Source organism: Nematolebias whitei, chromosome 2, assembly GCF_014905685.2.
Source record: "Nematolebias whitei isolate Nwh7 chromosome 2, NemWhi1, whole genome shotgun sequence".
NCBI classification, from domain to species: domain Eukaryota; kingdom Metazoa; phylum Chordata; class Actinopteri; order Cyprinodontiformes; family Rivulidae; genus Nematolebias; species Nematolebias whitei.
Genome location: NC_056499.1, coordinates 35,723,134 through 35,735,828, shown reverse-complemented (window position 1 = coordinate 35,735,828; position 12,695 = coordinate 35,723,134). Strand labels below are relative to the sequence as shown.

General features: G+C 41.1%; 1 protein-coding gene across 1 annotated transcript in view; it reads left to right on the top strand.

Annotated features, from left to right (window-relative positions):
* tpcn2 (two pore segment channel 2) overlaps positions 1-11,668 on the top strand; it is a 41,731-nt gene extending 30,063 nt beyond the window's left edge. Inside the window, exons 17-25 of the mRNA XM_037697661.1 lie at positions 262-311; positions 556-655; positions 5,886-5,957; positions 6,194-6,264; positions 6,973-7,078; positions 7,611-7,693; positions 7,770-7,851; positions 11,404-11,495; positions 11,590-11,668. Coding sequence (XP_037553589.1) covers positions 262-311; positions 556-655; positions 5,886-5,957; positions 6,194-6,264; positions 6,973-7,078; positions 7,611-7,693; positions 7,770-7,851; positions 11,404-11,495; positions 11,590-11,668 — 735 coding nt within the window. The remainder of the gene's footprint in view (positions 1-261; positions 312-555; positions 656-5,885; positions 5,958-6,193; positions 6,265-6,972; positions 7,079-7,610; positions 7,694-7,769; positions 7,852-11,403; positions 11,496-11,589) is intronic.
* Positions 11,669-12,695: the final 1,027 nt, after the last annotated feature.

Genomic DNA, 12,695 nt, shown 5'->3' with positions numbered 1-12,695 from the left:
TGTGTGTGTGTGTGTGTGTGTGTGTGTGTGTGTGTGTGTGTGTGTGTTTCTTTCTCTTGACTGCAGATGTTTACTGAAAGTAACACTTGAGCAGATTGTTGAGAGAAAACCATCACTTTGTTAAAGTTTGAGTTTTGTGTAACTCAAACAAATCATATTCACTTATTTGCATTTTGTAGTATTTATTTAGTTTGACTCAAAGCAGAGTTAATTCAAAACAGTGAAAATTGACCATGTGTTTTTGTATGTTTTTCCCACTAGGTGCTGCAGATCTCTATATTCATCAGCTACAGGCTTCCTGATTCACCCTGGTAGGTTTTGCATGTTTTGACTTTTATTCTGACTCTAAAATATATACATAGGAGGCAAATGAACCATCTTGTGTTACTAATATTTAATATATTCAGGGCCCTTCATAAAAAGGCTTGGAGTTTAAAGTTTGTATTTAATGTCTGTTGAATCTCTGTTTTTGTAAATGCTGCCCAATATGTCTTGTTTTCTTCAAACACTTGTTGTCTGAAGTTGTGTTAACTTTGTGTGTGTGTTTGAGCACAGGGACCCCTCTTCTCATGGTGGTCTGTCTCTGTGGGAGATGATCCGGTTGGTCAACATGCTGATCGTGTTCCGCTTCCTGCGCATCATCCCAAACATTAAGGTAATCATCAGGGTGACGCTTCGCCTTCATCCAGTTTACACTCTGCTGGAAACACTCATTTATTTTATTTACAAAACTGCTGTATTTCTGAATAAACTCACACTCTGAGCTACATGAAACCATAGTGCTGGACCCAACAATGTTCAGTCAGGTCATCTGGATGCTTTCTTTTGTTGCTGAGACGTTTCGTCCTTCATCCAAAGGACTTCTTCAGTCTGAGAAGCCACCAAACCAAACTGAACCCCACAAACAGCTCACTCCCAGAGTGGGAAAAAAACAGTTTTCTGGAGATAAGATGGGCCGCCGGGACCCGCCCCTATCAACTCCGGAGGCCGTCTTATCACCAGCAAACTGTTTTTTTCCACTCTGGGAGTGAGCTGTTTGTGGGGTTCAGTTTGGTTTGGTGGCTCCTGAGATTGAAGAAGTCCTTTGGATGAAAGATGAAACGTCTCTGTAACAAAAGAAACCGTTCAGATGACCTGACTGAACATTGTTGGATCTATACTTGGATTAATGAGCATGAACTTTGATATAGCACTGGACATTTCCTCTAACTCGAGTCAGATACCTGATATCTTTTCTAGGTTGCAGGTCCATGAACGAGAGTTTGATCTGTCTCACTTGACGTTCTGTTGCTCTTTCCTCATCAGAACCAGTAATGACAGAATGATCCAGCCGTCTTTCTGGCTTCAAAGTTAGCCAGCTAGCAAGAGAAGTCTATACTAAATGATGTATTTATCAGGTTTTTGTTAAAGAAAAAAATATAAGAGATACAATATTTTACATTTGAATTATCTTGGGGGACCAGATTTGGCCCGCGGCTCTTGTGTTTGACATGTGTGCTAGAGTCTAAGGCCATGGCTTTGCCATAAAACTGAAATATGTGTAATTTGTAGGATTAGTTAGCAGCACCAATTACATAGTTTAGCACTTCAAAATTTTCCCTAAGGGATAAAAACAAAAAAGTTAATTTGTTCATTCAAAAGATGATTCTTAAATAATTACCAGTATGTGCAACTTGTCTGCATTGTTTTGTTGTGCAATTTTTAAAACATTCTTGTGTCAGAATTCTACAATTAATATGATCACTTTGCTGAAAAGTGATGGCAAGACTTGACATAAAGCAAAACTATACGGTGAAAAACCCGTGAAGAATTAGGAACAGTCTGTTTTAAACATTGTTAAACAATGATTTTACAATAAAGCCCTACATTTCATGAGAATAATGAAACCGTTTTTTTCCTCCATAAAATTATGACCATTTAAAAATAGATTTCAATTGTGTTTTATTTTGAAATTATTAGGCAAAACAAAACACCATTAAAATTGTCACTGAATAGAAATTTGTACCGTATTTTCCACCGTACATGTCGCACCGCTGTATAAGTTGCATCAGTCCAAATATGTTTAATAAAGTGAGAAAAAACATAAATAAGTCGCTTCGCCGTATAAGTTGCATCGATTGTGCGTCACCACTGACCACCTGGAAATGTGGGCCGGTGTTGTGCCAAAATTTGATTGGCTGCCAAATGGCGGCCGTGGGACCATGCATGGGAGGACTTTAACAAGAATTTAACACAAGGGCGTAAGAGGCATTCGTAATGTGGGGGTAACACACTGATGTGTGTGCGCGTGTGTGTGCGTGCGTAAAAAACTGTACACTAGTGTACAAAAAAGCAACATTTCACCTAGATTTCCTTTAATTCCACACATTTAAAATGTGTTTTTCACCAAGTTTGTGTAAATTTAGCTGTGGGTTTTAAAGACATTTTAACTTTAATACACTTTAACACAGAGCGTCAGGTCAGCACTATTTGTCTTTATAGAGAAATAAAAAACATCACCACCATTTTTTACTTGTGTTCAACACTACTCATCTAAATGATGTTTGTCATGAAGCTTGAGGACAATAAGGTGTGGGGTTTTAAAGATATTTCAACTTTAAAGCACCTGAACACACCACGTCTCTTACACCTGCAGCGTCTTACAGCGTCACAGTTACTGCTAAGCTAACATGCTACAGACGTAGCTCTTCTCAAGCATCCTCCTAACATGAATATATGTTTATGATCAACCCCCTGGTCAACAACTGCCTGCGCTAAGCTGCTAAACTGGTGAGCGAGTAACAACAGAGGTGTCTCCATCTCCTTCACTTGTGCATGTTTTCTGCCGAAGCAGGAGACTCAGCAGCTGCTGCCTGAACAGTTTCTGCTCCGTGTTAGAGTTGGAGGTAACCTGGAGGTAACCAGGAAAACCTGAAGTGGAGTTTTAGTATCTTGAGTATTCTCCTATTAATAAGTGGAATGGATTTGTTCACGAAGAAAGAGAAACTGCGCAGCCTGAACTAATTTTTTATAGTAAAGGTGGGGGTGGGGTGGGGGTCCAAATGAACATTTTTTTAATGTGGGGGGGCATGTCCCCTTCACATATAATGGTTGTGATGCCTATGATTTAACAAGATTAACACTTAAAAACAACTATTTGTCATTTTCAAATACTCCCACCATGCTGTCAGAGAAGAGCTAATACTGATGCTTTTAAAGCAAACATGTCTTTTTATATTTGTGCTAATAAACGGTAGATCTGAAATCTTAATATTATTGCATAAAGTTTGTTCTATGTCTATCCAAGTTTCATCTAATGTATTTGGATTTAACCACTTTGAGATATATTGTAACCTATTGGCTAAATAGTAGCGATAGAAGTTGGGAAGTTCTAATCCTTCGGTATCTTTAGATTTCTGTAATGCTTTTAAGCTAATACGTGGAGTTTTGTTTTTCCAAAGGAATTTAGATATCAAAGAGTCCAGTGACTTAAACCATTCAGTTGAAGGTTTATTTGGAATCATTGAGAATAAATAGTTTATTCTCGGCAGGACCATCATTTTTACTGAGGCAACTCTTCCCATAAGTGATATGGGAAGAGATTTCCATCTAGTAAGATCATCTTCAATGTTCTTTAAAATTGGGATATGATTCAATTTTATTAAGTCTTCCAATCTAGGAGAAATATTAATGCCCAAGTATGTAATGTTACCTGATTGTAGTCGTTCATTGAGAGAAGTATTAAACACGCAGTTTATTGGAAAAGCTGTAGATTTTGACCAATTTATAGAATAATCAGAAACTTTTGAGAACGAGTTTATTAATTCGACTGCCATTCCTGGGGTGGGGTCCGGGAGAAGGGCAGGCCGTCGGGTGTTGACCAGGACTATGTGGGGGTTCAGGGTCTAGGGGGTTGCCGTGGGCGGTGCTGGCGCTGTGCTCTCCCTGGGGTTGTTTGGACCCCCTGAGCTTGGCTCTTGGGTGCCATGGTTGGCCCGCTGGCCGGGGTGGCTGCCGGGGCCTGGCGGGCGGTCGGCTGGGGGTGCGTGCTTGGTTGTTGGCGGTGTGTGGGGGTGGTCGGTGGCGTGTCCTCTTCATGGTGGGGGGGTGTCCTGTCGGTGGGGCATGGCCTGGGCCGGATCTGGGGTATTGGCTCTTCTCCGCTCAAGAATGAATGGGTTTACCTCCTGGGTTTGGGCATGGGCTGCCCCCTGTAGAGGGCGGGTACATGTCTTGGACCTGGGGGGTATAGAGTGTGTATCGGGAATAAGAATGAAATGTATCGTTATTGTATGTCTTTGAGTGAGTGAATGTGAGATTGAGGTTGGGATTGTGTGATTGTGTCTGTGTATGAATGGGTATTTGTTAGGCCGAGACTCGGACTGCCCCCTCTTTGATACAACTGGGGGTGCTTGGCATCGCGCACCTATCGCGCGGCCCCCTGGTGGGGTGTGCCCTTGCCTGCCGGCGCGCTTGGGGCCCTTGGTGTCGGGGGCTGGGCGCTTGGGCGTGTGTCGGCTCGGCCTGGTGTCTGCCTGGTGGGGCTCGGGTCCTCTGGCCCTGTCGGGCCTTGGCCTGGGTGGTGTAAGTCCTCGGTGCCCGGGCCTCGGTGCCTGGACCTGGACCTACATCGGTGCGGCGGGTGCCGATGGAGGCCTATGAGTTTGTCGCTGTTGGCCCCGGGGGGTCACTGTATGTGGTCGCTGGTGGGGATCTTCCGGTTCTCCCCTGTGGTCCGTTCTGGGGGGGTGGGTGAGTGGTTCGTCCTGTGTGGGTGGCTCTGGGGGCTCCGCGGTCGGGGTCCCTCCTGGGGTCTTGGGCTCTGGTCCCCCCTTTTTCGTCTGCCTCTGGTCTTGGGGGTCGGGTCTCTGCTGCTTCACAGTTACTATTAAATGTTCTATTAGAGAAGCCTTATACACTTATGCATGCTCACAACCACACACAAATAGAAGCAGGGATGCTTATGTAGGCTTTATATGTAGATATATAGATATGTATGTGAATGTATATTCATGTGTATGTATGTATGTATGTATATAGGCGTAGGTATGGGTATATATATTTATGGAAACTTACTGCAAAGCCATGAATATTTTAAGTTCTTTATACATATGTATTTTGTTGCTGTGTTTTGTCATGTTCTTTGCAGGTGAACAGACAGTGGCCGGGTGTTTTGCCGTGTGCTCTCTTTGTGTATATTTCTTATATTTTGGAGTCTTACTTTGTCTTTTCTTTCTTTCTATCCTATTAAAAAAAAAAAAACCTACACTAGATAGTCACTATAATAAATATTTCATAATAATGGTGTGGAGAGGATGGCTGTAAGGGGAGAAGGGAGGCCATCTATTAAAAAAAACAAAAAACAAAAAAAACAACAACAACAACAACTATTTGTTTGCTCGACATTATTACAAAGATGTGTCTCAGTTTAACTTTTCCTTAATAAATGCATGCTAATGGTCAAATCAGCTGTAGTTCTCCTGGGCGGTGCAGCGAAATGCAGCTGATTTGACGTTTGCTCCAGGAGTTCTGGAGCGAGATGAAGGTGGTTAGGTATGGCAAGCCAAGTGTCTCATTAGTAGCCACTTTTACCTATTAATGAGACACTTGACTTGCCATATACTCTGGCTGCCTCTACTGGCTGAAAATGGTAGCGTTCAATATTTTCCATGTCAGAATGAATGAAATCGTCAGATTTCAGCCTAAAATTTGGTTATAAATATGGGGGGAAAAAAACAATACGTTGCTTCGCTGTATAAGTCAGAGGGCATGCTAATTTATGCAAAAAGGTGTGACTTATACAGCAATAAGTACGGTAGTTAAAACCAAATATTATCTTTTGAACAATACTGATGCTACAGGACCATTGGAGGTTGATGTCCACACTTTGCCTTGTTTTCCTGCAGCTTATGGCTCTCGTTGCAAGCACTGTTTTGGACCTGGTGAAGAACCTGCGGGCGTTTGCCGGAGTGCTGGTGGTGAGTGACCTTTGAACTCACCATGATTCATGCATCTGGTCTACACTTCAGTCCTTTTTTTCTGTCTGATAAAATTGACATGCTGCAGACATTTGGAGTGAAAATCTTTTATCTGGACCATCTTGTCAAAGAGATTAAATAATTCCACAATCACGTTCAGGTTTGAATTAAAAAAAAAAAGTCAGTTCTCTGTCTAATTTTCTTTAATGATACGTTAAAAATGTGTGTTTGTGCAGGTTGTGTACTATGTGTTTGCTGTGTTTGGAATCTGGCTGTTTGAAGGAGCAATAAAACCTCCTGAAATGAGGTATGAAGTCCTCTGTGATAAAAACATACGACACTGCAGGATGTTTTTCATCACCGTTTTATTGTTACTGAAACACTTTGGGGCCATGAAGCAGTTGATTCCTGATAGAACTAAAATGGTCTTAAATAAATGCAAATCTCCTGCTGCTTTGCACACCAAAGTTTTGAACACTAGCCTTGAGACACCTGTTAGCTCTCAGAACATGTGCTAGGGTTGACTCTCAGCTACTACCACGCTGTGATGGCTTAGTATCTGTAAATCGAACCGAGTCAAAGTCATTTTTGTGTCTGCTAAGGTTGATTAGCTGTGGTGGCCCAGTGGTTCACGAGAAATTTTCAGAGATTCAGAGTTTATTGTCGTTCGCACCTCATGTGGTTCATGTGGTGCGAACGAAATTATGTACACAGGGTCCCAGTGACATCCAACAATAAAATGTAAAAGAAAAACAGTAATAACATCTAAGATATGAACTAAGAAAAACATTAACTAAATATACACTGAGCACTAATAGCATATTTTGCTAGCACAGAAACAGGATTGACTCCTGTAGAATGTGCCCTGCTGTTTAAAATGACGTTTCTCATTGTGTCAACATCTGTTTACATGCAATGACATAATGATGGTAAACATCAGTGTTGTTTACTCAACCATTTCAGATAGTGTGTGTGTGTGTGTGTGTGTGTGTGTGTGTGTGTGTGTGTGTCTCAGTGTACACTCCAACTCCTCCATGGAGAACATCACGTCTAACTTCAGCGTGACGTGCGGCACGTACGAGCAGCTGGGCTACTGGCCAAACAACTTTGATGACTTTGCTGTGAGTAGCAAGAACCTTCAGACGGTTTTCTTCAACTTGTTGTGTTTTACTCCGTCAAAGTGTGCAAGTATATTTATTTATCTGAGCTCATCTTTGCAGAAACAAACCGACTTGATAAATGTGCTGGTTAGAATGTTCAAGTTCAAGAGTCTTTATTATCACTGAGGGGCAATTTGTTTCACCGTCAGCAGGCACATGAAACATCCATACTAGACAAGACTTTAAAATAACAGTACAGAAATCATCACTGTTCATTGAGAAGCTTGATCACTACAGGGATGAATGAGTTGTTCAGTCTGTTGGTCCTACACCTGGGCAGCAGATACCTGCGTCCAGAAGAAGTAACCTGAACTCACCATGGAGTGGGTGAACAGGATCTGCCAGAATCAGCCTGGCCTTGTTCACTGACGTCAGTGAGGTTCTGCAGGAATGAGACTGGTGTTTTACTTCTAGACTTGAGATGATTAGATCATTGCAACTTAAATCAAAGACAGAACAGGATACTGCTGTTTACCGTCCTTTCTCTGCTCAGGCTGCAATTATTTTGCTCTATGACGTGATGATAGTCAACAACTGGCAGGCCTTCATCGACGCCTACAGCAGATACACAACCGAGTATGGAAACCACGAACAAGCACATCTGTTGGTAATTTGGTTGTGATGCTGACGATTATTTGTTCTTCTCTCTCAGATGGTCCAAGATCTACTTTGTATGTTGGTGGCTCACCTCCTCAGTCATGTGGGTCAACTTGTTCGTGGCGCTGATCTTAGAGGTGAGTTCACTCGTGAACTTCGGACACTTTGAGCTCCAACATGAACGTGAACGTGTCGCTGCTGGAAAATGTTGCCCAGTGAGGATTTTAGTTGCCAGTTCATGCTGCTGCTGCAGTTATATGCAGTGGTGTAGTCTACATGTATGTAGTGGTTATACCGTGGTAAAGTTAGTATTACGTTGGACACCGTTGAAGCCATGAGACGCGAATGTCCAACGTAAAGCTAACTTTACCGTGGTCTGTCCATATACTGTGCTTAGAAATCAAAGTACACTGGTTAGTACAATGTAATCATCAATGTATATTGATTTTTAAGCATATTGAATATTTCCAAATTTCTCTGATGCTTATATTTGAATAAATGTACAGCAAACTTTGTACAACAGTTTTGTATTAAAACATGTTTTAGAATTTATAAAACAGTATCAAAGCAAAACATGTTCAAGTATTAAGTAGTAGGTACAGACACAATAATTTGCTGCATAAGCAAATGTAATAAACAAGCACTGCATACCGACAGATTACTACGGAAGCATTTAATTGCCGTTTAATGTATCAATGACACATATCATGTATCACTGGACACTTTTAAGTGGTTATACTGAAATTCTTAAGCTTTTCTAGTGGGTATACTCCGTATACCCGTGTATCGCGTAGACTACACCACTGGTTATATGTATAAAATAAACACACACTGTCTGGTCCTTACCAGTGAGGTGAGTCCCCGATCAGTAAGACAACATTAATGCTTTAATATGTTTGTTATTTATAAAATAAAAACTCTGTCAAAATGCAGAAACGGTGTGTGAAACATTAATCTCTTCTCATGAGTCAGCGGCTCGTGGAGCTACCTTTAGCAACAATAACTCTTTTCTATAATGTTATCAGTTCCTCAGACGTGTAGAGAAGTTTGGACTCTTGACTCAGTTCATTCAAGCTGAAGTCTGGCTTTTGACTGGACCATTACTGCACCTCCATTCTTTCCTTTTTCAGCCATTCTGTTGAAGATTTGCTGAACTATTCCAGCAAATCATCAGCATACGATCTCACACTTAACTCTAGAACACCCAGGTGTCCAGGTCAAACCATTGCTCTCACACCTCCGTGACTAACAGCTGGTGGCATTTGCGTTTCTATGCTTTGTTTTTTTTATCAGAGACGTTAGTTTATGACCAAACATCTTCACTTTGGTCTCATCTGTCTAAGACATTTTTCCAGTAGTCATGTTTTGTTCAGGTGCAACTTTGCAGACCTGAACTGTGTCGCTATTTTCTTGTTTCTCCACAGCACTTCTCTGAACAAGACACACTGTTCAGTTTTTTTTCTTCATCACCAGTGCTTAATTTGTAACCCCAACAATGCCAGAACACAAATAGTGTGTGCGTGTGTGGGGGAGGTTCTCCCCCAGAAAATTTTGAATAAAGTACTGTAGATGCCATTTCCTGCATTCTGTTGTATTTTAATGGTTGTTTAATGTCTAGTTTTACCTACATAAGTAAACACTTGATTCAGTAACTATTTTAGAGTTAATAGCTCCACAAGAAGTAGCCTGACCAACAGCTCCCCTTGTGTGAAAAGAGCACGCTTCACTTCTCTCAAGCATCCCACCCCCCACCCCCACTGCATCAAGTACTGTTTCCATTGCCACTACCTTCATGTGCTTCAATTCTCGGTTGTTTAGTTGTATAATGAGAAGACTTTTTTAAATGAAAGTAAATTGGACTGTCTTTTCAACATTTTGATCGATTGTATAAAAAAAAATTTGCGCCTGTGTTTTGATACGTAATGTGTCGTAACGTGATTACCCATCAAACATTTCTCTCATATTTTTAAGAAATAATCGAAATTTTATTAATGACCCACTTAAACTGTAAAACTGATTTGCTATTTACTTGTGCTGCTTACTTATATTTTTGTGTTTTTAACTGCCCATGATGAACTTTTAGGGGTAGAGATTTTTTTAAAAGGCGTAAGTGATATTAGGAAGCTTGTGGCTGTTGTGTTTAAAATTATGTAATTATTTTCAGATTACATGTCCAATATTTTATTTGTTTGAGGCAGTCAAATTTGTGCATAACTTTATTAGTAGTAATCCTGAGAGTTACCAGATACAAGCAAACAGGTACCGGAACACACCCTGTCAAAATAAGAGTTCCAGGATCCTGTTCTGGCAGGATCCGGCTCAAATTAAGTCCTGCTCGTCACACTGAAACTACAATTCCACATGCTAATGTAACACTCTGCATTTTGGCTTAGATTAGTGTGTGCTGCTGTTCACCAGGCTTGCCTCTTTTTAAGACTCTTTGTAAAACCTTTCACTTGAGAGAAACAGTAGGAGTCTTCTATTTACCATGACCGCTGGAAATGTTCTGCTGTTTGTTTTACACATAAAGCTTCTTTCTGCTCAGAGGGCAGCCTGCAAACCATCACGAAATGTCATGAAATTGACTGAAATTACACTAGATGCAAGCCAATTACTACAAAAAATATCTACTGAGGTCTGCATCCTTTGAGTTTTATCTTTGTGAGCCTTGAGGACGTTTGTAAGACTTCACAGTTTTAGAGTGGAAATGTATTTGTTTAAATAATTCCATACAGATTAATGAGCCAGGACTCCTGCAGGTTAACTTACTTCCTTCATGTTTGTTTTGGTGCTTGTGAATGTTCAGCTTGTACCTGATCTGTTAGGAAAGCCTGATGCATCCGAGCGCCACGTATTTCTACCACATCAGGTGTAGCTGATAGCCTCCATTGCTGTACGGAATATTTCAGCAGTACATGTACGGTAGTTGTTTCTAAAGTGCTATTTTGTATCTTTTAAAAAAAATTAACACCTAAGCTCACTAACAAAGTCCATGCTCAATAATCCAGGTATACAAGCCAACATTTTTCAGTCAAGTCAGCTGGACAGTTTCTTTTTTTGTGCTGAAACGTTTCACCTTCCATCCAGAAGGCTTCATCAGTCAAGGAAACACACAACACAAAACTGATTCTTCCCCCAACAGCTTACTCCAAAGTGGAACAAACCAGTTATGTTGGTGCTAAAATGGTGTCTTTGGCACGCCCCCTCCTCCGATGCCGGCCCTCTCCCTCGTCGACAGTCATGGCAAAATGGTTCAAAACCAGCAAAGTCCATGCTCAGTAATCCGGGTATAATCCAACAATTTTCAGTCATTCATCTGCTTACTCCAAACTTTGGAGTAAGCAGATGACTGAAAATTGTTAGGGGAAGAATCAGTTTTGTGTTGTGTGTTTCCTTGACTGATGAAGCCTTCTGGATGGAAGGTGAAACATTTCAGCACAAAAAAAAAAAACTGTCCAGACGACCTGACTGAAAATTGTTGGACCTAAGCTGACTGGTTGTTTTACTGGTTTGTTCTAAAACCACTGATTCAAAGTGTGGCAGTTAGAGAATAATTAGCACCGATCATTCATTTTCAAGTGAAAAAGAAAGATGACAAACTGTTGCTGATCAGACTTGTTGTGCTTTTGCCTTAACAATGAGCTGAATATTGAATGTGCAGAAGGTGACGGGTTCTTGTCGTCTAACAGAACTTCATCTACAAGTGGGACCGCAGTCACAGCTGCTCTGTTACAGACGTGGAGAAGATCAGATATGAAACTTCTGTTCAGTTCATGTTCAAGTGGGTCAAAGCTAACGTCTGTTGGACGTCTCAGAACCATCAACGCTAACGCTATGATCTGCTGTTTCTCATCGCTTTGCTTTGTTTTTGTCAGAGAGCAGATCCAAGAGCCAACAGAAGAGGAGTTAGTCTGTCAACTTCACCAGCACCCCCACTTACACATCCAGTGGTGACACCAACACGTGCTCACACGCAGCGCCGGCACCGTCCTGCGGTCATGAGGAGGCGTCGTTCAGACGCACCGAGAGGATTCTGCTGCTTGTCTTTTAGTGGAGCGTTACTGAACAAGCAGAGTGCACTTTTTTTATTTCATGACTTGTCATGTTGTTGTTGTTTTGCAAGGAGACCAACGTGGCCTTGAGGTCTATAAAGACTGCCAATCCTCTGCTGAAGCACCTCAAACACAACTGGGGTAATCACTGGACTTGTCTCACAACTACAAACTGCTTTTAAACTAGAGCCCAACAGATATGGACATTTTGGCTGTCGCTGATACGATAGTGGGAGCCGAAGGCTGAAGTCGATAACTGATATAATGGCTGAAATTTTTTAGCTTTGTCCGGCCCCAATCATCTAAGTAAACAGCTACTTTTAAACCTCTTTTAACACTTGAAGTCTTGAAACAGTCTTCCTAACATGCGTTTATATTTTCTATTCGCCATAAAGTGATCGAGTGTCTTATAAAACTAAATTAAACAAAGTTCATATATCATACTGATATATTTTACTGCTACATTAGATTTGTTATTCTGGCTAAAGTTTTACAAGGCAATAGCCTATGCTAGGTTATCTAAACGTTAGCTTGCTAACTTGAGAGGCACATAGCTAATGACCAGCATGTTGGAGGGTTGAAGAGAATTTATTATTGTTGAATTGTTTTATTTTACAGATCAGTTAAAATAAACTTACCATGCTCTGTTCAGCAAAATATGATCCACATTATTGCTCGCTGCTTTGGCTGTGCTGAAAGTGAAAGTTAAAGCTAAAGTGAACGGCCATGACTTGGAAGTTGTCCTCTGCTGGATACATTGTACAATTACGCCTTTTACATGTAAGGACACTGGTTCCCAGCATTTAGGGGTGAAAATTAAGTGTTTCTATCAGCGCATAATGGGACAATTATCATAGATACTGATATGTCTCCAAACGCCTATATCGGCCTAAAGTATCGGCCTAAAGTATCGGCCTAAAGTATCGGCC